Source organism: Halichoeres trimaculatus, unplaced genomic scaffold (genome assembly GCF_033239565.1).
Source record: "Halichoeres trimaculatus isolate MK-OKI-2021-1 unplaced genomic scaffold, fHalTri1.1 fHalTri1_scaffold_19, whole genome shotgun sequence".
Classification (NCBI taxonomy): domain Eukaryota; kingdom Metazoa; phylum Chordata; class Actinopteri; order Labriformes; family Labridae; genus Halichoeres; species Halichoeres trimaculatus.
Genome location: NW_027437197.1, coordinates 9,570,805 through 9,598,379, shown reverse-complemented (window position 1 = coordinate 9,598,379; position 27,575 = coordinate 9,570,805). Strand labels below are relative to the sequence as shown.

At 41.0% G+C, this 27,575-nt stretch overlaps 1 protein-coding gene across 10 annotated transcripts in view; it reads right to left on the bottom strand.

Moving 5' to 3' along the window:
- The window catches only part of tns1b (tensin 1b), a 141,393-nt gene that overhangs the window by 63,102 nt on the left and 50,716 nt on the right, over positions 1-27,575 (bottom strand). For 9 of the 10 annotated variants that reach the window (XM_074695644.1, XM_074695638.1, XM_074695646.1 and 6 more), the window contains exon 3: positions 22,171-22,208. In XM_074695644.1, coding sequence (XP_074551745.1) covers positions 22,171-22,208 — 38 coding nt within the window. Of the gene's footprint in view, positions 1-10,245; positions 10,709-22,170; positions 22,209-27,575 lie in introns of those variants that run through there. The other variant, XM_074695647.1, reaches the window with a different exon arrangement.

Here is a 27,575-nt window from a genome sequence, read left to right as displayed (position 1 = left end):
TCAAGCAGTTGTGTCGAAACATAGGAATATCCGTCCATAGTAAAGGAGCAGTTCACCGGTTAGCAACTAAAATGAGTTGGGAAACTTGTTAAGCTGTGTAGTTTCTGTGTGTTTGCATCAAAACTCTTGGTTTCTTATAATGCTGAAGTTTGCAGTCAGCTCAAGGAAGCATTCTCCCTTGTTTAACCTTATAGTGATTCTGCAGCTTTTGAGTCTTGTTATTTTTTTTTTGAGTCAAACAGTCAGTACAAAGTACAGATTGTTTCAAGTCTTTCTTGATGCAGTGTTTTCATACCATGCCTTTTATGAGAGTGTATAATTAAGCTATCACAAGACCGGATCAGAACATACCACTGGCTCATAGACCCGTATATATTTTTACATCTGGACCGAGCATGGAAACAATCCATAAAAGTAAATGCAGTGGACTCAGTGTTACCCACTGCTTCTGAATCACGTTTGTGTTTTGATGAAAAGCGACACAAAGTCTTTGTCCGTGCTCTGCGGTGCGTGGGGAGGAGGCCTGGAGAGAGTGTCTGTTGATGCTATCGGGAGTATTCAAATGAGTGTAATATAATAAAGAATAATTGTGTTGTTGCATTCCGTACATGCTTGTGTTAACTGCATTAAACAAGGGCCCATTTCCTGCAGACAAAAGTCCATGTCAGACATCTCTGGCTTGCAGGACAGCATTCACATGCAGTCAGCTCCCTGCTCGCTACTGACACACTCCAGACACAGTTATGTTACGTAACTGATGACAGGCTCCCAGGTCTTATTATGTTAATGCGCCTTGCTAATGAGGTGAGCAGAGTAGAGTCTTGGATAAATTATGAATCTGATTATTGTTCCACCAAAGTGTAATAACATCTCTGCCATGCTTTGGTCTCTAAATCTCCAACTTTTCATTGGAAAGTCATGAGGCAGAGTGATAAATCCTGTTGGGAAAGCACATCCAAAGTAGTAAAATGATTGCCATGCAGGTCGGTTTGTTTCTACCGTGAAAAAGAACGTGGGGCTGTTTCGCTGGCATATAAACACACAGCTGCCCTGAGTGCTTTTATGTTTATCCAGCTCCTTGCATCTGGCACATCCCAGCAGAACTATTCACTGTGCAAATTCAATTTGTGAGCCGTAACCGGTAACAGCAGGCCTCACTGCTGCCGTGATGCAGGAGTGTGCCAGAGTCCAGGTTTGTATGGACTAGTTGGGATATTATCAAAGCACCAAGGAATGATGGGAAAGCTCAGGTCCAAGTGCCTGTGCCTCATCACTGTGTGTTTATTTGATTCTCCATCTGTATCCGTTCATTTCAACAATTACTCTTTATCTACTTGATCATTTTATAGAAACTTGTTGCTATATGCGATGTTACATCCCTTTTCTCCTGTCAGCCTGAAAATGGTACAGCTTCTGTTTTTGCAGAGAAGTTGTGGAAAATCTCAGATTTATTGAGCTGACTGGACTTCAGGACATGAACACGACTCAGCAGCAGTCTCCAAACACTGTTCCCTGTCTCTGTGCAGCTGATTTATGTTTCACAGTCTAGAAACCACTCCAGGAATGGCAGAGCATGAGCGTGAGTGTTTATAGTGTCTTTGTCCATGGTGTACGCCTGAGATGAGTGCTGTGAGTGCACTGTTTAATATACAGTTAAAACTCAAGAGCAGAAATGTTGAGTCTGTTCAACGGTCATTGAACAAAAATGAAGCAAATAATCTATTCAACAATAGTTTGGGTGATTTATTGAGCAAAAATCTAAACCTACTGAATCCACAACTCAAAATGGTTAAACTGCTTCTTTGCCTCTTTTTGATCACCCTTACACTCTGTAATACCTCCAATAGTCTAAAATTTGAATTTACTGTACAAAACCTTGTATGTTCTTCGTATCTTCTCTGACAAACCTACGCTGTGTCTGTATGCTCCACTCTTGTGTGTTATGTACTTATGCATTCTCCAAATTGGTTGGTAATCATCTTGCCTCTGGGAACTGATGCCAACTTTCCAGTCATTCCAATGTAGCCAGCAGTTACAAAACCAACTTCCAGTCAAGACTTCCTAGACTGTGCTGTGTTTACGTCTGCAACATAAAGGCTGTCATTTGTTTAGGGCCAGTGCATCCCGCAGGACAGCTCCTGATTATCTGTTTTAAGTAACAGTAGGTCTCAGTTCAGCAGAAGGAGCCCCAAAAATGTACAATCTCTGGGTCCTCAGGCCAGAGATTGAGATTGAATCAGTGTGTGATCCTCCTGCTTTTTTTTTTGCTTATGGTTGTGATGACTGATCAATTCGACTCCAACCTTAAATGCACCACACACAGAAAACGAGGAACTCCCAATGCTAAAACTCCACCCAAGTAAAGAGTCTAGATTGAAAACTCTAGAGAAATAAATTAGTATGTATTTAACCTAAAAGACAACACCTTGTATTAAATGTATGTCTGTATTCTAACAAAGATTTAGATCAACAACACAGCAGCAGCAAATAAAATGGAGATAAAACTCTTCTCAGTCATATCAACCTCAGGATAATAAGAACACAGTCTTTATGTTCTCCTGAACGTGTGAGTAACTCTAGCTACAGAGGAATCTGACAGCCTCTGTATGTCCCTGCCATGTTTCTTCTCCATGGCCGGGACTCAAAGCGGCCCCTCAACTGACCTGGGTGCCTGTTCATGCTCAGCCCAGCGCTGTTGGACAGGAGTGACGGCGCGCTGAGGGGAGAAGCTATGGCTTGTTTCTTTTGTTCCACAGTTACAGCAGGGGTCACGTTCTCTTCCCAGGCCCTTTCAGCTGAGAGCCAGTATTTACCAGCACGCTAATTTACACATTTAGCATGGCTCTCACTGTCTGGAACCAGGGCAAGTGGTGAAGGGGATCGTAAGGAAAAAGAGAGGGCGTGGGTGAGAGAAAAAGGCAGCCATGAAGAATCAGTGTTACGGGGGGGAATAAAAAGTTTGATGGTTAAAGAGCTGGTTGGATTTCCTCTCCTCTGCGCCTCATTCTGCGCTGAAGTCACTCTTTGACATTTGGGGTAATTTGCTTGTTTGCTGTCTCGTCCAGACACAGACGAGAAGATCAATAACCACTTCTCTGTATGTTCGCGCAGCACAGATGTCTTAGGGGTGTTTTGCCTAGCTACAAGACGAGAAGCAGGGGAAAAGTTGACGTCTGAGAGAAATGAAGAGCTGTCTCTTCCAGTGTTGTATCTTAGTGACAATGTTAAGACAAAAACATTTCTCCAAATGATGTCATTGAACATCTGTTCACTTGCAGGGGATGTAAGCAACAAGAAAAGTGTTGTGCGATGATTATTAGCCAAAGAAAGTTGAGTCAGTCAGGGGAAATGAAGATCCTGCAGAAAGTCCAAAGGTTTAGATCTTTTGAATAAAGAAAAACATTTATTATATTTTTAGACCGGTGTGTCATAAAGAAACTTAGACATACCTAACCTTAAAAATAACTTCAAGTGTCAACACTCTACACACTCATATTGAAGTTAAGCAACAATAAGACAAACATTTTCAGAGCAAAGAGGTCCCCAAAGCTATAAAGTTAAATTCTACCCTTGAACCACAGGACTGACTGCCAGGGCAGATCTGAGTCCCAAAACTGATTGAAAATTTTGATGTATGTCTTCCACTGAAGCCTTAAACACACAGAAAAATAACCACATAATATGATACTGTGGTTATTACAGTTATTGTGGTAACTGTGCACATAATATTTAACATGTTAGAGAGCAGGAATTTGCCACAGGCGTAACCATAATCTTATATCACTGTGCTGTTCTCTTGAGGACAGACAAAAGAAATGGGATGTCATTATCTCACCACAGGGTCCATTTAGTAGCTGCTCTGGAGCTTTCAATCATACCATATGACCTCATCAGAAATGTATTTAATGGACAAATAAAGATTTTTTTGAGCACTTTACTCATGAGATTCCACAGAGAGAAACGCAGATTGGTTCTGTCCACAGGGGACGATAATACTCTCTGTTAAGTTTGCAGTGTGCCTTCCTTTTAATTTCTGTCAGTAAACAAAGTACAGAAAGCTTGCACAAAAGTTGTGTGGTGTGATGCAACACCAAGAGAGTAAAGAACCCCAAAGTCAATTTAACAGTATCAGAAATAAACCCTATGTCCACAGATAGGTTTAGAGATATATTTGTGACCCAAGAAGTAACTGCCACAACAACTCAGCCTCCCAGCTACACATGCTGCTTTACCTCAGGACAGGTGATGTTCAAGTTCACATTTAATCCCAATTAAATCTCTCCTGATCCATTTTTATCGTTTTTTTCTGTTGTCATAATCATGATTTTTTTACCTCCACAAAACAGTGGGCCTCATACACACAGAGATATTTTGGTTGCGTCCCATTCTACCTACATTAATATGCATTTAAACTTGTTTTTGATGCAATCCCAGACCTGCTCAACTACGTTCAAGCTAGTACCCATTTCAACTGCACTTTGTTTCCAGCACAAATATCACTTTTATAAATATTAATGATGTGACCAGAAAGGCTGAAACAACACTGCCATTCACAGGTCACGAACAAGCCTGAGCAAAAAACTATCAAAGCCATTTATCTTTGATTTCTAACATTTATACAGCTGCTCAAATATGCCTCAGGGTCATTTTTTGATGAAAACATTAAAACCTAGCGAGAACAGCTCAAGAGATATATAAATGGAGGAAACATTAACTAAACAACTCATCTTTTAGCACAGCAGTCTTGATGTCTCAGATGATGCTAGAGATTCAGGAACCTGGCACTGATGTTTCCTGTCTTTCTGTTTAAGGCTGAGCCCCCCTTCCTCATCAATCAGCCATGAAATGCAAACAACAATATGAACGCTTTCTGGCAAAACCAAGGAAGCAGGTCTGCTTTCCATAAACATTCCTCTGAGAGACACGAAGGTTTGATAAGAGGAGGAAAAAAAAAAAGGAAAAGAAAACAACTTCTCCACCATTCCAGTCAACTGCTGGCACACACACACACACACACACTCAGACACACACACTCAGACAGGGCACATATTTCACATAGTGTTCACATGGATGCTCAGTCGTATGGAAACAAACCTCAGCTCTTGTGATGTTTTTAATTGATTTTGCAGAAAAACCGACTAATTTCATGCTTTGACTGTCACTCGAACACAAAAAAATTACCAGTTACATAATCTGAAAGCTTTTCTTTTATATGTTTTATTAGCTTAAGTATTATATGATTTACGGTGCCAGTGTGAAGTCCATTTTTTCATAATATTTATATATTTATTTTGTCAAACTCAGAGAGCTTTTTGACACAAAATCATCCTTATCTTAGAATTGCATTTGTTACTGAAAAAAAAGAGTGCATTTACACAGAAACGATCAACTTTTCAATGCATCTTCCAACACCAGGCTCACTTTGTAAGGAGGTATGGAGTTAGCATGCACCAAGCAAACAAAGCTACCCCTGCAACACAGTTAAGACGGTTTTGGTGATTTGAATTCTCTGAGATCATCAAAAGCATCCACGAAAAGAAAATGTGAAACTAGATGTTAACAATCTTTCTCCAAAGGGTTGAATGTGGCATTTGATATTCTTCACTGAAATAGGAAACCAATTATCCCGTTGATATGTCCTAACTGAAATGTTCATACACTCTTTGTACACTCTTTGTACAGCTGATCTCAATGCATCAAACATTAAATCTGAAGTAAATCTACAAATTGGCAAATTCAAAACCCTCCACATGGACTTAAGCAAAACAAACTCTCAGCTGAGTTTCATTGGAGGAGCCACAATCAATAAGCATCAGGATGCTTTGAAGTCTGAATCCACCTGTGTCTGGAAGGCACCCTACAAGAGTCAAACCAGGCTATGTGAAACAGAAAGAGAACCTTCTCTATGTCAGCAGTGAGTGATCACCAGACTGCGATCAACTATCGGTTTGGCAACAGTCAAAGCAGCTATTTTGGTTTTGTCACGCTAATTGGGAAACAATGTCGTTACATGACCCAAGAAGCCACGTCAAAGAGTGGGAACAGTGTGCTTGTGTGTTTCTCAATATGTCCTTTGATTATAACATGCAAATGCTGGTCAAATACGGACAATTACACCAGGCTGTAAGTCTGATTGCGTGGAGTCATTTCACAAATTAGCCATCATTAAATGTTTCACTTCCTCTTTTTGAAATAGTTTATTACAAGCAGTTCCTCTATTTAGGGGTATTAATCTGTGGGTCTGTAAAGACATTTGGCTTGAGTCACCAAAGGACAAGGCAACTGGTTTCATTTAAGGCTTGGAAAAAAAAAAACCTGACTTTTTACCCAAAAATCTTTGAGATATAAGCCTAATTTGAAGCCCAATTCTGGTCTGAGTGAAACTGAAGTTGTAGCAAACCATTAAAGTGACAACAGTGCATCAGTACTGACTGAATGGATGGGAATGGGAGGACATTCAAAAGGAGTCAGCTGTTCATTTTTAAGTGTGTGGACAGGCTCCTTCATACACTCTTAAAACCTTTTCCCTGGACCTGCAGACAGTTTCTCATGCGGGCAAGTCAACCTGCTTGGTAACTACCTTAAGTGAAACATTACATCACGCCCTTGAAAATGTGAAGCTTTTACTGTACCCTTGTTGGATGCTATTAATTATACTAAAAGCCTGGCAGTAAGGCATGATGCTTCAGCAGAGCTATAGGTTATTTATGTTGCTAAAGGACTGCAGGTCCATTGTACACGCCAGCATTTAGTCCAGAGGACAAAAGGTATAAACAAACTGCTGTGCAGACATTCCAGTTCTTCTGCAGAGGCCTTTGTGCAGATGGAAGACTAACATTGCAGCATCATTTGTAACACATTGGACCAGATGTGTATTAAGTTATGTATTGATTAAGCCCATGCAAGCTATGCAAACTTTGTTCTTGGAGATTACACTGGGATATCTGTCTCACTCATCCTTCAGTATCCCTCAGTGCCCTTGAGTTATTGCCAAGTTTTCCACCCATCTATCCATATATTCATTTATCCATCTATCTATCCATCCATCTAAACAATGAGGTATCGAGTGGTAAAGAAATTGGAGGAACAAAAGGGAACACAACAGATGTGACAGAAGGACAGAGCAGAGAGAGCACACTTGAAACTGAGAGAAGGAAATAAAGGTTTGGTTTAGCAGCTCGTCCAGCTTTCCCTCCTGAGGTTTCTGCAGTGATGATAAAATGAAACAAAGCTTCCACTCTTATAAACAGAACTCTTAAAGACGGACATTCATCACAGTGACAGCCAGAGTGTGTTCTGTAATAATGTGAAAAACAATAAAACGCAGCACATAGTAACGGAAGAGGTTCAGCTGTGTCTGCAGGGACTAAACACACACAGACACACACTCACACACACACCAAGGAAGGATTACATCAGCAGAGAAGCATGAGAATTCATGCTGCTGGTTTTATATGGTCATGGACCACTGCCTTAGCCCTAATCCCAGAAACTCACACAGACACACACACACAGTCAGACAGTAAGTCACTCAACACACACCTTCCCAAACAACCCAGTCCTATAGTGCATGTGAGTGTGTCTGTCTGTCCTGGCTGCATGTGTGGTTGTGTGTCTGTGGTTATGCATCTATCATGAGTTGCCTAAAAGAGGGAAGGGGGGTTGAGTGGAGCACTGCGTCGCTGGCAGATGGTAATGATGAAAAATGTCTCCTCTGAAATCCAGTCCTGAGCAGGCTCACTGCCAGAGGATGTACACGGTTCCCACACGAGTCACGGTTGCTGCCGCTGTCCACTCAGGAACAGAGCAGCATTACATTTATGTTGGACTAAGAAAGTGTCCAAGGATTGTTTGCATCACATATATAAATCATTACTCATAGCAGGTCCATTTCTAGAAGTAGCAGACAACAGCAACCTGACATCCTGCTGGTACTGCTCATTGTCAAAGAGTGCACAGACGCAGTTAGCATCTAGCTGTTGAATGTATGATGTTTTCCTTGTGAGTTGTTCAAGATCTAATCTATAAACAGATTTTTGTTATGAACAAAGAATCTCCTCTCAAGAGGACACGAGTTTTAGGTGATGACACTCTCTCTGCACTTCTTTAGTCCCATTAGGAAGCTTTTGTCGTTTGCAAGGAAGTGATCTGTGTTAGCAGGACAAAAAAAGATAGATACTGGCCAAATGCAACCCTTGAACAAATCCCTTATTGTTCTATACTGAATTACTTTCATTACATATATTGATGCAGAAACAGTAGTGTTCACAGTGACTTGCCAAATCAAACTTTATTCTTGTGTTAAATACTTAAATCAAGTTTTTGGTTGATATGACAAGTTTTTCTGTGTGGGCAGCAAAATAAAAAAAGAGGAGGCCGAGCTAAGGCGGGTGTTTATCCTCCTGGCAAACAGCTGGAGTATGCCAGCCTGTCAATCAAGCCGGCCTTCAAGCCCTAAATGAAAACTTTAAACCTCAATGTACAACGTGTACTTCTACAGTCAGCCTCAAGTGGACACTATAAGAACTGCACTGGCCTCACTTTGCTGTGTGCGTAAGACTCTTTCTATCCTGCCAAGATGATAAAAAGATAAATTGTACTGTGCTCACTAAGCATCGTCCATACTTAAGCCCTGTCTAAAAATGGGCCTCTTTTAAAAGTTGGTTTAAACTTTAAAGTCTCCAGTCTCTTCACTTTGTGTTTAAGCTTTATGTTCACATAAACTTGTTTTTAATCCAATCAATAAGCAACAACTCCTGTGTAGAAGTGCTGGCTAGCTTTATTTTGGCTGAGGCTGCCTTGAACAATGCAGCCTGCTGCGTGCGCTGTATTTGGAGGGAAGCTGGAAGTGACAGGACACAGACACAATGCTTGGAAGTGTGCGGGGGCCAACAGGGGCAATTATTCACCCTCGGGCCCCCCAACAGGTTAACCCCTGACATGTTACTGATTTGACTTGTTGGCTTGGTGAAAAAATGCTTTTTAACTAGAACATCACAAAAATGATACAAGTAAAACTGTATGAATCTATACATTTAGTTGCTTTGTGTTAAAGCAGCTTCATTGAAATAAAGTGTTTCTAAAAGCCATGTATGTATGAAGGACTTAATGTAATTTAACACTTGGTGTAAATAGTTAGCTTTAATGTGGAACTGACAGCTCAACATCAATCCATTAAGCATCCAGACAGCCACACAGACAGGGCTGAAAATCACAGCTGACAGCGTACATTACAGTCCAAGAATACGTCTTATGCTTTAGCACTATGCCCTTATTCTTCCCCTCCCAAATCTGAGGCAAATTGGAGGCAATTGCTGCTCACTCATCGAAGCCAAAAATTCCCAAAGTGCTGTTGGGTTTTCTCAAGCCTGGGGTGATGTTTTCAGTGCAACAACTTTTGCAAGGTCCTATTGTGAAACACTGCAGCTGACTCCATGGCTGCAGACACAGCTACACTGAATCACAGGAAGACAACGAACACACACAAACTTTCTCTTTCTCATGAAAAACAGAACTCATTTTTGTGAGATGAAATATCACTTTCTGCCGCAAATGTTTCTCCTTCAAACTCTGCTTTGATCTGCAGGTCAGATAGCGTTAGCTTAGCATGGTGAGATGAAAACAGACTCACACCAGAGGATCCTCAAAAGTGCAACAAATTGTTTTCAGGCATGAAGGAGAGGAGGAGAGGAACAGAAAACAAGAGGAGACATACGCCACCACTGTCATTCCAGCCATGACCAAGGGCCACCAACCACAGAACATGGTAAGCCGAGGAGACCACACACAGACACTAGCTCTACAGAAACAAGCTGTACATTACACCCAGGCAAACAAGTCCACACTGATACAACAAACACAAACTCCAATCCATCTCCATTACAGGTTCATTTACACACATATCCGTCATCCAAAGCAGCTACAGGGGACAGTGCAATGTGAGGATACAAACATTTATAATGGGTTTATCACATTTCTGTACACAAATGTGCTATACATATACGGTGCAATAAGCAGAGAACTGCACATGAACAGGAACACCGAAACTGTATCACAGCAATGCCAGGTGAAATACAACATCTGATAGCCGTTAGAGCTTTTTCTTCCCAGCTAATAAAGCAGATCCGTACTGCGGAGGGTTTGCTGTGAAACTGAGCACAGCACACACAATACTTGGGATCGCCAGGCACTCAAATACCAGACAGGCAGCAGCTGTGTTCCCCCTGTTACACCCACACTCCTTACCTGAAACACTGCGGTGGCCATCCTGTCTCACTGAGCGCGTGTGTGTGTCGTCTCTGTTCCACTCTTTGGCTTTTCTCTGCCTGGCTAGTGCTGCATCGTCCTGTCCCTTTTCCCCCCTCTGTGCAGCAGAGAGGTTTTCCTCTGCGCTCCAACCAGATGGCTAAAGCTAAATCCACTCACTGTTACCTTGGTGCAGCGCAGAGCAGGAGGAGTGCACAAATGTGTGTGTCTGAGAGAGAGTTGGTGTGTGTGTGTGTCTCCAGGCTAATAGGTCTGGCTAGTCTCTCCCTCTTTCACTCCTCCTCTTCTGAAGAAAATGAGCATAAAAATGTCTAAAGAGTCTTTATGTGAGCGCAGGAGTGGGAAGAAGTGCAGCCAAAGGCAAATCTTAACATCCCACAACTGGAAACGGCGCAGTGCAGCACTCAGCGCTGAATAAGCAGGGAAAGTCTGGCTACAAGTTATAGCTATTTCCCTCTCTTTCTCTGCCTGCTCTTTCTCCTCCCTCTTGTTCAGAACGTTTTCACCCTCCTCCCAAACGGGGAGACACATGAGTAACGAGGAAGGAGAGAAAATACTGAGCTGGGTTTCCCAGGAAGATTTCAGCAGCTCAGGAAACAAAGGCACAGCTCTTTTATTTCTCTGTTTCACTGTCCTTTTCCTTTTCCCCCCTCTTTCACACGCACACTCCTTCTTCACAAGCTCATACCTCATTCTCTCCTTGTTATCAGCTTCTCAAGTTACAGATTAAATATGACCCCCCTCCCCTTCTCGGCCTGCCTTTTCTCTCTGTTTTTGTCTCTGACTTTCTCTCCTTCCTCAGCTGCAGTCAGGGAGAAGGTGCCATGAATGAATCCATTGACTTCACAGCAATTCAAAGTCAAACAGTGTCAGCAGCAGCGTGGAGATACATACTTATCAGTCAGCAGCACAGCTTGTCTTTCAACCCAGAGCACATTCATCATGGGTTTGAAGTTATCATCTGTTTAAATACACCAAAATATGGAGAAATAAGCAGAAACTTAAGATCAAAAACTGGAAATTTGCACGATACCAGAGGGATGGTGCTATAAAGTAATCCAGGTGGATGTGGCTCATTGTTTTCTGTAATTTCTGTTCCTTTAATGGACTGCATTATCCATAGGCATCAAAATGAGCCTTAAAATTTCTTTTACTCGGGAGTTGATGAGCATAACTCCCATATACAAGGTCTCATTGAAGCAGCTACTACTTTTCTTCCCATATTTCCAGGCTCTCTTCAGCAGTCTTAATAAAGGCAAAAATTCCAGTTTTTTTACTTGGAAAAATTAAGTTGTATTTATGACTACAGTTTGAGCATCCCTGGTATGAAAAGTTTGTAGATCTTGAAGCAGGAAGCCAAGGTTTGACTCTGATCCCTACACTTCACAACAAGTCATTTCCCCCTGTTTCCAAAAAAGCATCCACTGTCACCACAACGAAAACAAAACCAGCCTAAAAGACATTAGTAAACTTTTTTAATCAAGTCTGCTCTATTTGCTTACGTCAACCTGAAATGCTTTTTTTTTTTTTTAATTCAGAGCATGTCCTCTCTAACACATCTTTCTTTTTCACATAATATAAACAAGTTTATAATCTGATAATCTTCTTTCTACTGAACAAACTCAAAAAAGCAGTTGATGTGCTCCAGTCAACAAGAACAGTTGCACTCACCTGCATGGGTTAACTTTACAAGCTAATTGTTACTTTCCATTTTATTAACAATAAATAAATTCATTCCTACTCGTATGCAGGTATTGGTGCCTTTCACATTTGTAACGTACCATGCCCCGGTACCTGGAAATCAGTATCAGTACTCAACAGTACCAGTTTTTGGTAGTTTTGTGTGTGTTTCTGTGGTATGTAAATATTAATATGTTTAAGAATAAAATCTCAAAGTTTTTACATTTTTACATACTTATTTCTTAATTTATAAACTTGCAATGCTGTGTTCATGAGCAGCATGGAAAATCACCTACTCTTCCACTATATATCCCTCACAAAGATGTGCTTAGGTAAAACAAAACACGGTACCAATTGATTTTACATTAATCGGTATTCTGTACTACAGACAGAATTCAGTCGGTACCTATAAAAGAACCTAATTCAGTACCCATCCCAGTACCCATGATGCACAAGATGTGCAGTAATAAAGAATTACTTTTCCTCAAAGCTGTGGAAGACTGGAAGCTGATTGAAAAAGACCTGACTCTAGTCAGTGACATCATGGCGAATACAACTGCAGCTCTTTCTGGCACAGTCATACAGGTTACAAAAATAAATGTCACAGTACAAGTACATTGATGTAGCAGCATTAGGTGGCTTCCTTTGATGATAGCCTTAACCTAAAGCATGCACTCAGTCATTCACTGGACCCCACCCTCAGCAGCTATTATCCAGTAGCAGACAAAGGGACATTACTGAAGAATGTTCAGAACAAATTTGTACAACATTAAGAGCTACACCACAACACGGAAAGAATGACCATGGTTCTTTGATGTTGGTGGGAAGTAATTACATGGAAGGTGGCTTGAGAAGTAACACCTTCAGATGAAGCCGTGTGCACCAGATGTCGGCTCAGTGAGCGATATTTAATCGACTATTAATGACAAGGGCCAGGAAGGAAGGGAGGGCTGGGACGGGGCACACATATGGTTTACGGTAACACAACAACACGCTTGTTTTTGTGGGATTCATACCTTTCATGTAGGAACCACGCAGTGTGGGAATCCCCCTTGTTTTTGGGTGTCTGTGTTTGTCTGCTCTGGTATGAGTTAGTGTCCTCATCATGCATACCTACAGTTTGGGAATGTAAAGCATGGGGAGCTAAGCTGTCTGTGTTTTCAGTTAATATCCGTCTCTTAGTCTGTTTTATTTCCTGTTTCTGGGGCTTTTATTACCTCCATGAACTCATTACTCCTGTCAGTAATGAAACCATCATTGTCATGAACAACTATTACACCGCCTTGGCATATTTGTTTTAATTCTAAACAAGGATTTTATTCATGCAAAGCAGAAGATTGGTGGGTTTTTCTGGTGATACATTGTTTGGATCAGTACCAATGAGGAGAGTAGTGTTTCATCCTGGCTAATGAAAGAAGGGAGGTTTAAGGTACCTTTAATTTGGTTTTATTTTTTCAACCCAGAGGATATTTATGCTTCCTATCTCAAGGAAAACAAAGACACCTCTCAGAGGGCTGTCACTTTTCTTGTATTTCATTATTCCAACTTAAATATAAGACCTTTGCATGTTAAATGAGAGGAAGACTGATTCTTTTAATGCAGATTTGGGTGAAGAAAGCGATGAAGTAAGTAAAAGAGGGCTGAGTGTTGTTTTAAATGAAAGACAAACTGAGAGTAGGACAGAGAGAAATGGAGGACATATAGAGGGAGCTGTTTGGGTGAGGTCCAGTTTCATGAGTCTGACTCAGGCTTTCCCAAGCAACATCAGAGCAGATCCCCGTCCCCCAGTGGCCAGTGGAACTTTTCACCAACGCCCCTCTAGAGCAGAGAGCAGATTTTACATGCATTCTCTCCTGGATGGTCATGATTAGGCAGCAGGAGCTCAGACACAGTGGAAGAAAGCATGGCATGGAAAAGCTGCCACTTCGAATTCAAGGGCAAGATGGGCGGGGAAGCCCCTGAGCTCCTTTGGCGTGTAATGAAGAATTGTCCTCCAGCAACGCATTTCACTCACAGCTGTTGTGGTGGTCAGAGAAGCTTAGTGATGCCGGGAAACAGGGTGCACACTCAGCAACTGTTCCCCCCACTTTTCTACAGCAATAAATTTATTAAGCGTGTGTTGTTTGAGGTCATTCCCTTGGCTTTCTCTCTCCATCGATGTCTCCTACATGTTCTTGGCCCATTGTTGACATTCTTTCCAACAACTCTTGATTACTCCATCATGTTAAAAGCTGGGCGTTCCTGTTTGTTTATTCTGCTGTATCTATGCACATGTTGCTACCATGCTGTTACTAAATACATGGCAATAGGCCACAGCTCCTTGTGTAACTGGAGCAAGCAGAGCTCACAGAGTATTGTTTTGAGTTTAGGAAGCTTGTGCATCCGGTGTTGTTCTTTTCTTTTTCGTTTTACTATGCTGCACTTTTCTTTTCTTTTCCATAACAAAGGATTAAATGAGTACAGTTCAGGTCTGTTTCAGCACTGTTCCTCTCAGTGTTTTGTTTTATTTTCACTGCTTTGGATCAGTCTCACTTTGCTTGTCAGCTCCAGGTGGCCAGAAGCATGACTCCAATGTAAATGTTCTGGATGTTTACATACACAGCTACTAGCCATTGCAACTTTATGAGGTGATAATATATCAGTGTTATGTTTACAGGCTTTTTCACTGCCTGTGTGACTGGGAAAATATTGATGCCTCTATAAAAGATATGGTGTGAAGTGTTCAGCAACATTGTGCAGAAGAAACTTGCCAGGAAGGGACTACAAGTGAGTTTTAATAGTGTTTAATCACCTGAAGCTAAAAAAAAGATGTTCACATGGAAAGATATTTTCATATAAACAGGATCCCTGGAGGTTGGAGGCAGCCATATTGCACTGACATGTTTCAACAGAAGCACAAAACAGACAAATTTATATCAACTGCAGAATAACCAACTGGGAGGATAAAGTAATTTCTGAGTGACTACAAGTTCTCAGTATTAAATCATTTTTCCTGTGAGCGTGTTTTATGTAATTTTCCAGCCAAATCTTGTTATCTAAGAAGGAGTAAATAGCCCTGAGCATGTGTTTTGTCCTGTGACTGCTAATTTATTTTGCCCTTGAGATGTGGACTTCATCTGGGTATGATCAGACAAAAACACTTTTCGAGAATACAACATACAGCAAAGAACTTTTTTTTTATCATGTCTCCCCTTATTTACACCATCCATCACTCATCCTGAAGTCTGGCGTATACAGTACTATGACTTTGACATGGAGTTCACCCCTGCTTCCACTCCCTACAGCTACTCCTATTTCTCACTTACTCCAGAGCCGCCATCACATGGAAAAGGAAGGAAGTTGTTAATGTTATTCCAGGGGTTCAATACCCAACTGACATCTTTGAAGCTTCACTGCAGGTTATGTAAGCCTCCTGAGCTTATGGTCAGGAGAACAATGCATGGCGTCTTCTATTAATGGACTGTTAATCTCACTTTCTCTCGTGAATTATAAATGAGGGGGCCTGGTTAGGTTTTATTGAATCCCGAAGTACACATTAAACACGTTATGTTTGTGTGCAAAAACAGCAGCATTAGTAGGGGTGTGTTATCACCTTGTTAAAGTAAATATGCATGGGCATTTTTAGACAAGAAATATAAACACCACTGAAATATTTTTAATGCACATCTTAATTATCATGTCCCAGGAGATTAGCATGACACATATGTAACACTCATTATAAATTAAATAAATTAAGTGCTGTTATGAGTTTAAATGCATGTCCCAGAGTCTGACACTGACAAAGAACAGATATTCTCCTTGTGATGGCAGGTATTTACAGTTCCCTGGCATTGTGATTAAAACCTAAAGTCCCTCATGCCCAGTCTCACCTGTGCCAAAGCTACAGAACTTTAAAGTCAATAATGTTGTGAAAAAGCTTTGCTGGCACTCTGCAGCACTCAAGCAGCTTCCAAAGTTTCCAATTAAAGACTGTTTGATAAATCCGCCCCAAAAGCAATGTGTGCTATCTGAAATAAGCCTGTGAGAGGTTAATCATGCCAAATGATCTCTACAGCTGAAGAAAAAGATTACTGGACAAAGACTAAAGTTTGAGGTCATAGGAAAAAATCTACAGAGTTATTTTTGTCCACTGCTGTAAAGTAAGTGTTAGATCTAGGGATGCACCAATCTAACTTTTTTAGTTACAATACCGGTACCTGGGCTTTGGTATGAACCGATACCGACCTGATACCAGTGTTAAATAATAACCTGCATGCCCTACTATGGGATAAGACTGGTAATGTTTTGGGTAAAAGGCAAAAAAACAAGTACATGGAATTACTGAAGTTAATATTTATTTTAACTATGAAATATTTAAATGTTTACCATCAAAACAATTTTGACTAGGGTCACCAATACATTGATACTACCAATCCATATCTTTGCATCCCTGGTTACATCTGTAACAATTAGTTCAAGAAGTCATCTCGCATTGAGTTGATTAAAACTTTGTTTCAGCAAAAGGATATTGTTTATGTTTGGTGTCAAATTAAAGAATTATTTCGGACTTTGGGAGATTATAATCTTTTTATTTGTTTGGTAAAAGAACAGTTAAGAGAATGATTTAGATTTGGAAAAAGCATTGACCAAATAATCCACATATTATCAGCAAGTGACAGTGGCCATTAGCCTAACTAGGGGTGAAAGTAAAATGTTCCTTACCATCTGTGATAATATGCTTGCTGTCACATGAGGTTTAACTCAGGTCTTACATTTGATGCATGCCCTCTTTAAATGCTGCTCTGTGCACTCCTGGTGACCAGACAGCTACTGTAACCATCCACTGTAATAAATCAAATCTCTGTCCACCAGGTAAAAGAGAGGCCAGCTGCAAACCTGATGTTCTCTCTCAAACACTCGCCTCATATGTGAGGGCACAGGTGTTTGGAAATGTCAGAGACTTGGAGGCAATAAATAGTAAAAGATAGATAGCCTGACTTATACCAAGCCACATGGAGGACTTTAAATCTCCAGATGATCGCTTAGAAATGTTAAAAATGTCGGGGAGTGGTTGCCACTGAGCTGCACACCGTGCCAGGATGAGTGCTCCTGTAAACACAATGATGTGTAGCTTTATACAACGGTAAGTCTTGACCAAGTGATTCGATCGGACAAGAGGCATTTCACCAGTGCTGATAGATAGTAACATAAAACATCAGTGGGATCACGCCAGCTTCAAGGCTTTTTGTCTGGACTAATCAATCACATACATCTCTAAAGCAACTGTCAGGAGTTGGCTGTGTGAGAAATGGTAACTTACAGATAAAGGTATTATATCAGGCAGTTTGTTCACAGTCACTTGTAGACTAAGAAGGGAGGGTGCATCACAATGTTTTATGCGATGCTTGGATCAAGTCTGTATCCAGCCAATGTGTAGTTTGAGTCATGTTGAAGCAAAATGTCTCAATGAATTAAAGCAATCAAAAATACAGAGGTGATTCCATGGCAGCCTGATGCTCTTCACTTGGCAAACATGATGAGCAAAATGAGGACATCTCCATAAAAACAAACCTCAAACAGCAGATCTCTTACTGAAGCCTGTTGTGCACAATGAAAGGAACCCAATGGGTCACCAATAACAAATCTGAAATAACAAAAGCACATAGTGGAAATGGAGCCAGAACAGGAACACGTGACTCTCCTCCAGACTTTCAAAACAGGCATTCTGAGAAATTCAGGAGCTGGGAAAAATGAAAACAAGTGCTTCATCATTTTGGAGAGGAGGATGAAAAACGAGTGGAGTGAGAGCGTGGTCGTGTTCTTGCACTTTGCTTTCTCAGACCTCCTTCCTCATTAACAGTGGAACAGGCTCATTTCCTACTCAAAACACACTTGACAGGCAACTGAGGATCAGTGAAATCCAATAGGGTGAACTCAGCACCTCAGCTTACTCCTGACTTAAGTGCTACCAACCCATTAGAGTCTGACCGCTATACGTGAGGCTGACGTTTGGACTCATCAGACTTGTGCTGAATTAGTCCCTCTGTGTTAGCTGATCAGCAACGATGACAGGCAGAAACAATATGCCAAACCATTGGCTCCATCTTTCAATAAATAATATACATAATAAGGATTGGACTCAGACTCAAGAGCTAGGACTCTACTAGGACTCAATTTAAACACTTCAGGGGCTCTACAGTTCACAGCAGTCCACAACAGGAAGACTCTAAAGTCCAAAACAACAGCCAAAAATCCGAGACACTTCTGAAGGAGTAGCTATGTAATCTTTATATACTTTGCACCAAAAACATATAACATTAGAGAGACAGACTCAGCTGAAAGACTGTAAATAACGGGAGTGAAAGTCAGTTCAAAGAGCTGAGGGTGAGTTGCTGCCATCAACAACTCAGACCACAGACCACAACTGAGAGACAAATTATTTTTTACAGTGTGTTTATACTATAAGTCAAATTTAAACATTGCTGAATTGGTTTTTGGCTGGGTTGGAAAATTCTTTAACACAAAGCAGGGCGTCAGTCTTAAAGAATATGTCGTTGGGTTAACTCAGTTGTGGCGCAAATATAATACAAAGCTATGTGCAGCATGGACAAAAAAAATTAAGAAGATAAACTTCATCAAATACTGTTACATTCACCAATGTTATTACTGATGCAAAGTAGGGGCTTCAGAAATGAGTGTGAGAAGACCGAGAGCTCTTAAGCAGTCTTAGTATTTAACCTTTCCTTAATGCGCTGAAAGTAGTCTGACTCTGGGGAATTCCCAAAGTCAAGGACTGAGGAGTTTTATTCAAAGACGTTAAAAGAGGGAGTAAACGTAGATGGCTTGTAAAAAAAAGGCAGGAAGCTTAATATGACAGGAAGGGTATTCAGTACATCTGCACAAGGACCTGGAAAAATAGACCTTGAAATCACTTCGTCTCAGCTTCCAGGGTGATCCGATGCTCATTCTCTGGCCCCCTCCTGTCGTCGCTCAGGAGCGAAATCTCACTGACAAGATTTAAAGCATTTTTCACAGCCACTTGTTAGCAAACACGCATGTTTTCACACGCATACACACTCAGGCCTCACCATTTGTTTGCAGTTGCCAGGTTAAATCTGGGCCTCACATTAGTCTTATCTGCAGAAAGAGATTTATGGCTGTAGTGTGTGCTTGGGATCACTGTCCCAGTAAAGAGTTATTATCAGGAGTTAGGATTCTCAACACTTAGGATCATGTGTGACTGACAGTTCATAGAAAAGAGCTTTATCGGGCTTCAAGATAAATAATTCTTAAAAGTGTACTCAACAGTCTTGCAGTCTTGACTGGGGGCAGATAGTGATCGGGTCTGACCTGTCCTGGTCACTCCCTTGTTTTTCATCTCAGGCTTGTTAGCAAATTGCTTCCTGCCAATGCTATGACACTTTTAGCTGAAATGTTTAGAAAAGGAAATGCTGCTGTGATTGTTAGAGATGGGAACTTTTGGTTTTGTTTTTATAGACAATGGGAGGAGGTCCTGCATTCCTTGTGAACCCTCTCCATCAATTTGACCTTTGACCTCCTAAAATTTAAATGTTGTCAATAAACTGGTACTGATAGCTCTCATAAATCACATTTTGTTCTTTGATATACAGCAAAATAAAAAAAGTATAACTTAGTCATAAATTTCATTCAAAGATGCTATGAGGAGGATCTGTTTTAATTGGACTAACTCGCCACCCTCTGGCCCGGAGTCTCACGTACACTATCGTAAAAATGTGACTTTTAACCAGGCGTGTGTTTGTTTTGGAACAAATTTTTCTTGTTCAAGACAACTTTTTACTGTATACAACACGACGAGGAAAGGTATTTATTAGTACAGGTACATAACACTGTTGTTTAAAACATGACAACAAGCAAAGCTTTGAGTTTGTAATGCACATCAGTAGCCTGCTAAATGTAGCGCTAGCAGCTTGTTGCTATGGCATATCCATAGGCTAGCATGGCAACAAGCAAACTGTCAGTTTGTACAGTAGTTTAGTAGCCGTCCAAACATGGCGCTACTGACAGTGATAACATAATGCTGTAAGACGTGTTGGTAGGGTTGCCACCCGTCATATTAGCACAACTTTAAATAATACATTACCACAACTAGTGCCTCACTCTGTTGTTAGGCCATTGGTGGTAGCCCCTGGTGCTGGGGGTGTCCTTTATTTTTCTGCCTCGAAGGTGGCAGCCCTACATGTGGGTAATATGTAATGTTAGTACTAACATGAGTGCTGGCAGGGCATGACCAGGGTTCACTGAAATCCTGGGTATGTCCCACCAGCACTCATCTACCAAGCAAACCTAGCTTAACCTCACTCTTCATTTTATTGATAGACTCTCAGGTTTGAACAGACCACTGCAGTGTAACTAGTTCATGTGAGTTGGAATTAACATTATCACAGTTCTATCTCTTTTAGTCTTTAGATCGAGCTGTATCACTCTCATGTTTAGCTTTCTTCTGCTCTTCTGTCTCTTTTCTGTCTGACAGTTAGGATCCTGAGTCCATCATCACTACGAAATTAATTACAGAAATCATTCAGCAGAAAAAAAAAAAAAAAAACAGATCTTCCTCTCACTTCTAAACTTTGTCGGCCAGCGTGGTGTTGTCATAAAGAATTTGACGTGGTGTAAGTCTATGTGATCCTGCTCAACCTGATCAGAAAGCCACAGAGTAGCGTTTAAAAATCACCTATGGCCTACTGGTGCTGATAATATCATTTTAAAATGTGGATTACGATCAGGCATATATCTAGGGAGACTTTTTTTTAAATCACTTTGAAACTCCTCACAGCACCTTTAAAAAGGTAGTTTGTTATTTTTTATGGTTAAATTTTTCAGAACTTGTCTTTGATTCACAGAGGCTCATGACCTTTGTTGAGAAACCCGCCTGGCTGTAATACCCAAGCTAGACTACTGCAGAAGAATCAATTCGACTGCTTAATTTGGCTTACTTTAAGAAAAAACACACAAGTCTATTAGTGTCAACAAAGTTCAGAAATTTTTTCTGAACTTTACTTTGCAGTCAGATTGCCGTACTGTTACAGCACTGCTTGCAGACACAACACACACATGTTCCTCTATCTCTAGCATAAACCATACTGTCCCTTTCAGAAATCATCGGTATTGTTACGAATAGGTATGAGGGCAAAGAGATAAGTCCAGGAAGGAGAATGTGTGGACCCTGCAAGAACTTGGATTTTCCATTTAGAAACATATTTATGCTCAAGGACTGTGTTACATCTAGTTAACATGCTTTTCATTTTTTTGACATACACTTCAAAATATATTTTGATAAAATATGCTAACTGTTCATTTAACATGGTGTTTTTATGTGGGCTTTTCTGGGATCCCATTACCTAAAATCCTCACTGGTACTTTCAGTGGCAGAGTTGTGGTGTTGCAAAAAATCAAAAAAGAAAGTTGGCATGTGCTGCTTTCATCATTTCATCCATTTTGTTGATAACTTTTCCCCAGAGGCGTTTCCTGCAAGCCCGTCCAAAGCCCCCGCCTCATGCTTACCCTGGCCTGCCTGCCCTGCACCCCTGGCATTTCCTGTGAATAAAAGAGGGATTGGGCAAAGCTGGCAAGTAGCACCCATTTCAATAATGAGTTCCAGATGAAAAGTGTGTATAAACATAGGTGTGTATGTGTACTATATACGTGTGTATGTGTGTTCATGTACTGTGTTTGCAAATCCTACTGTAAACCTCTCGTGGCAGTCGTACCTTTGCACGTGCACAAAACAAAACCTTCCCTCTCTGACGACCCGGCAGAAACTTCAGCCCCTCCCCTTTTCTACTGCAGGCCTTTTGCCTTTACAAAACAACTAAATCAATCCACAGCTCCATCCAGAGGTCTTTTATTTTTAGACAGGGGTGATCTCAAGATGTGAAGCTTATCCAATATAAACAGACACTGGTGAAAACACACTTGTTTAGACATTCTCAAGATATTTTTCAGAACATAAACTCTGAAAACTCCTCCCAGCCCAACGTCTGCATGTATAGGCACTCACACACTTACAGGGCAGCTGACTCCACCTCAGACATAATATTTCCTCCTGATAAGCTTCCATGGACTTTAATGGGCAATTCAGACTTTCTAGCCAGGCTCATGGTGTTCTCGTCACGTATACAGCGTCACACATATGGTGCATTAATCAAAGAGAAACTTGAGAAAACATTCAAATGATACTATAAACAAAACTATTTCAAGTCTTACCTTCACTTCACATTTCTTGTGGCAGGCTATTCGGCACACTGGAGAAAACAGAGAAAAGGAGAAAATTAAATCAGTTTCACAGTTCATAAAAGTCTCCCAAACATTGAGGAGAAATCCAAACACTGTGGTCCAGAATGAATCATGACATTGAGGAGATGTCAAGGAGGTATGAAAAAGCAAGGGGTTCATTCAGATTCCACACAGTGTTTGTTCTGTGGTCAGAGTCAAATATTATCTGCTGTTAGCGGGCTAATGCTGCGCAATGTTAGCTCGGGGCTTTTTGGACACTGGCTCTCTATTAGATGTTTCAGTTATTTCACTTAAAGATACGTTGAAACATCAGACACTTTGTTGTTTGCTTTGATTAACACATGATTGGTATATTTGGGACTTTTTGAACAACAAAAAGTTAGGGAATAGAATAGAATAGAATAGTATAGAATAGAATAGAATAGAATAGAATAGAATAGAATAGAATAGAATAGAATAGAAAATACTTTATTTATCCCTGAGAGGAAATTCAGGAGGAGTCATGGCAGCAAGTAAGAAAACAAAAGTAAGAAAGTGTATAGTAAGTGCAAAAAGGTCCATAACAAGATAGATGATGACAGCTTATCCATCATTCTCCAGTCAGCCAGCCTCCACCTCCACAGGGTCCAGGACTGAGCTTCTTCAGCAGCCTGTTCAGTCTCTGTCTCCTGGATCCTGTCTGCTCACAGCAGGTGAAGTTCTTCCAATATGGCATTCATGTCGAGTGTTAGCTCTGTTAGCCATGTCTGTGAATAGCATAATGCTACTCTGCCTAAAAAATTGGTATTCCCTCTGTTGCTGGGTTAGCATGGCTAGCTTGTTCATCTTATTGGAGATAGATCTTACGTTCCCAATAACAATAGATGAAAGGACAGGTCGATGTCATCATGTCTTAGCTCCCCCCTGAGAACCAGCACGTCATTCTCACCGCCTTCTCCTCACCTTGTGGGGAAACATCAGGCCTTGCACCAGTTAGCACTGACATGCTACAGGCTGCTAACAGCTGATTTCACATGAAAACAATGCAGCCATGGTTACATGTTGAATCTCCAGACAAACACAGGAGCAAAACTAGTAAAAATATCACTGGTCATAACCAGTTTGGCATCCATGACCAACAAATGACCCATACAAAGTAATGATCCACTCCAAATGTAGAGATGAAAAAGAGATGAAAAAATCAAAAGAAATGTATAAGGAAGAGAGAGCTGCTGTAACAGGCAGCCACAACATTCCTCCTGACATTCACTGAAGTACTTGATTTTAGATTAAACTGATGAACAGATCAAGAAACTCACATCAGTGCTTGTGAAGAAACACAGCAACCTGATACAGTGAGCTGCACTTAGCAGGATTCAAACCTTTCAATGATGGTTTTCTTTGAGCTGGGGGGAGTAAAAATAAACTGAAAGCACAGATGCTGCAAGTAGCTTTGGCTGTGACATAACACATTATTTTAATAAAAGTATTATCAGAAAACTCTTCAGACTAAAAAAGAAGTGCTTTCACAGGAGGTGATGTGTGGGTTTGGCTGAAAGGAATTCATTATAATCTCACACACACTCAAACAACATAAAAGACATTGTTCAAGATTAACTTTCCACACATTTTTGTAGCTCCCCTCTTAAACTGAAGCCCCCTCACTGCTACCCCACTGGGTCTACAAATAAGGGTCAATAGGGGAGAGCACCTGGAGCAGCGGCTCATAAATTGTCAGATCCCCTCAAAGGACAGAAGAAGAAAAACACTCCATGTGTGCCGAGACGTGAGCTTTCCAAATAAAGGAGAAGACTGTATGCTTTTACTGGAACACGCTACACCTTATGTAATGAGTTATTCTTCCTGTCTCCAGCCACATTTTTCACAGCAAGTGTAATATCTGCTGTGATTATAAGTCATTGATATGAGAGTTGGGAAGTGGCCAGTCCACACATACTGTGAGAGAGGAGATAATGTATATATTATCCTGTGTTATGTCGTCAGTCGTCTGTTTTCTAAGCTGTACACTCCCTGTAATCTTTCTTACCTCAAGACACATGAAGAGCTTCTTAAACACCATGTACTTTCTGATTAATGTTCTTCTAATACAGAATTTATTTATAAAACAGTCCCTAGACTCTTTGTTCTGACACATACTTGCTCTGGTCCTTATCATCTAAAGTTTGTTTAAATTTAGGATTAAGACTCAACAAAGAGTGAAACTTTGATTGTGCATAAGCACCAAAAAATTAAGTCTATTAGGTATTTGTGATGTAACTCTTTTATTTACTTTACCCTGAGTTTACTAGATGTTTTTGCAGCTTTGAGTTTCTATAAACTTATACAAGCCATCTGTTGTCCTCAGGGTCAAAGGTTAAGTGTCAAAAGCAGCAAAAGGTCAAGCAGCCAAGGTCTTGAATTTATTTTTCTTATCTTTCGCAGGGACAACAGCTTCATTCATCCACTTAGAGGTGACAAGTCTTTCGGTATTTTTCTGCAGTGTTTAACTTGACTGACAGGTCATTAGTAAAGCTCTGAACACAACGGCCAGAAACAATAACGTGTTCGTGAGTTAACGTATTTGAAAAAAAAGATACACTTCACTTTATTCAAACAAACAAGGACCAAACACACTGAAACTAGGGGAAAGTGACAGCCTTTCTGTTCTGGGTTGAATGTGTAATTACATCATGGTACAGTTAGTTTCTATTTCAGCACTCTCAGGACTATATTTGCACATGGGGGGTAACATTTGAGAGTCAGTTTGACTTCTTAATTAGAGACCTTCGATGTGGGTGGCACCACAAAATCCTACCGGAGAACACTTTTCCAAGTCTTACAAAAGTTGTCCAGTTCCCAGAGTCTGACAGAAAAGAGTTTTTCTGTTCATGTATGACCCACAAAGTCTATTTTAGGGCAGAGTCTGAGTCAGGGCATTGACAAAATAATGAAGCATTGCATCATGCTACAAGGAGAGATGAAGCCACTGTGGTTGTCCTGACCCAGTGATGACTTCAGCGTTATATTATTGCTATGATTATTTCTCCTATATCTGTGGTAATATTCAGATGAGGAATAGGAGTGTTTATGTGCATTAAGTCTAGACAAATATTCCTACGCCCACCATGTGGTATGCTCTTATAGATGTGAAATTCAAACACACTCTGCTGTTTGCTTGATAAGCATAAAGCCATGTGCCCATCTGTCAGGATGATGTCCAGTGCCGTTCTCAGCACGTGAGTCCCTCGTAAACAACACCACACGGCCACATGGGATGAAGCAGGACTTCCATATTGGGTGTGAAAGTACCAACTCTAGAGAACGCTGGTTAAGCTTTACCTTGTTAGGAAGTCAGAGCTTCAGAGAATAAACAGAGCAAAAGCGTTCCTGAAGGAGGAGGAGAAAGAAGAAGCCAGACAGAGGAGAGAATGAGGGAGAGAAGAAACCTATGGAAAGGATGAATAACAGAGGAGGGAGGGCATCAATCATTGAAGAATTGAGAGGGAATGAGAAGATGGCAGTGGGTCAAAATAAGAGGATGAAGAGGAGAGAGGAGCACCAGTTACTATCTGACTCTGACTCTAGGTCTGACTCTGGGTCTGGGTCTGTGGTATGGCTACATCAGAGGGAGGAAGAGGGGAAAAAGTGATGGCGGTAGGGGTGTATGTGTGACTGAGGCTGGGTGATTTCCTTCCCCTGGTCCCTTGGAATGAGCTTGTTCTCCCACAAGGCTGGGCTGGACCTCCTTACAGCACTGAACACAATCAGAGGGCAGGGCGGGACGGCTTCCTCTTCCTCCCCCCTCCTCACTCTCACTCTTTCATCCCTCTCTTTTCCTGCCTCCCTCTCTCTCAGGCACAGTCACAAACACGTGAGGACCAACTGGTGCACCTACAGTGAACTTAAACACACTGTACGTCATCAACGTGTGCAGGCACTTGCAAACCCTCTGATTAATGAGCCTTTTCTCTCTCTTGCCTAACGTGTGAAGGAGTGCAGATCCTAGCGCTGATCATGAGGTGGGTAAAAAACTTTTAACAAAAGTCTAAATGACAAACCGAGGGGGATGTTTTTCCCTCAGCATCTCTGACATCTAAGAAAATTTCAAGAATTTCGAACTCAACGTAAACAGGATGCACTGTATAATGTTGTCATTGAGATAGCGAGTTAACTTTAAACTGTTTGTTTTCAGCGTGCATGGTATTTCCTTTAATTTGTGTGAATCTGCACCCACTGCATCCATGCTGAGTAAGCAACTACCTCTTTGTGTTAGCCAACTTGCAACCAATGGTCAATTGATGTATCATTGATAGGGATGTCCCGAACTGGTATTTTTGCCCCCGAGTCCGAGTCCAAGTCATTTGATTTTGAGCATCTGCCGATACTTAGTCCCAATCCAATACTTCTATTCTGATACATCCCGCTCCAAGCTTAAAGCTCCTGCCACGTTCTGCTCTACTTAACAGCATTCAACCAATAGTGTCACTGTTGTGATGTCATGCCTGGCGTTGTTTCTGTGTGGCGTTGAGACGGTCTGACTCTGCACCACCATACAACGGCAATAAATACTAAAATGATTGGGATGTAATGTCCGATTCCTGTTAAGTCTGTAACCATTTAATCAGCCCCGTTTTCCAGTCACATGATCTGATCTGGACATCCCTAATAATTGATAATCTTAAGGAGGGGAAAGTTGGGGATAACTGTTAAGATGAAAGACATAATGTGGTAGGAACTCAATACACATATCTATCTCTTGGCTTGGATATCAACACAACATAAGAACTGAGAAAATGGTGAAATCAGAGCTGCATAATGACAAAAATCAGTCTGTAGAATACTCTTTAATACATTGATTTATGAGTAGTATCCTGAGGTTTGCGTTTTAAGCTCACAAAGTGATGCTACTTTTTGTGCATTCGACATAAAAGATGAACTTCCTCAGGGATTTTCTGGGGGGAATTTTATTTCATGTTTCATATGTCTCCACTTTAATAGACAAGTAAAAATTGATCTTCAGTCCCCACTATCCATCATTTGACTCATAGAGAGTGTCATCATTCAGACCGCTCATTTTTCCCATCCCGTGTTGGTTTCTGTGGGTAAAGCTCCGCCTTCACCCAGCTGCTCAATCTTTCCTAACACGGGACATTCCCAAAGACAGAGCAGGACGTCAGACGGAGAGTTCCCATAGGCTCAGCCTGTGTGTTCTGTGTCGTGTGTTTGCTTCAACCTGACAAAACAGAGCTTCTGTTTGTTTACTTCTCTGTCTATTTCAGTGTGTGTATGTGTGTGAGCTGTAGTTTGATTGTGTTGGTCGGAGCAGCTGTTTCCTTTGATTCAAGCTGCAACTACAAAAATTAGAAGCAAACTAACATAAATATGACAGAGCTATG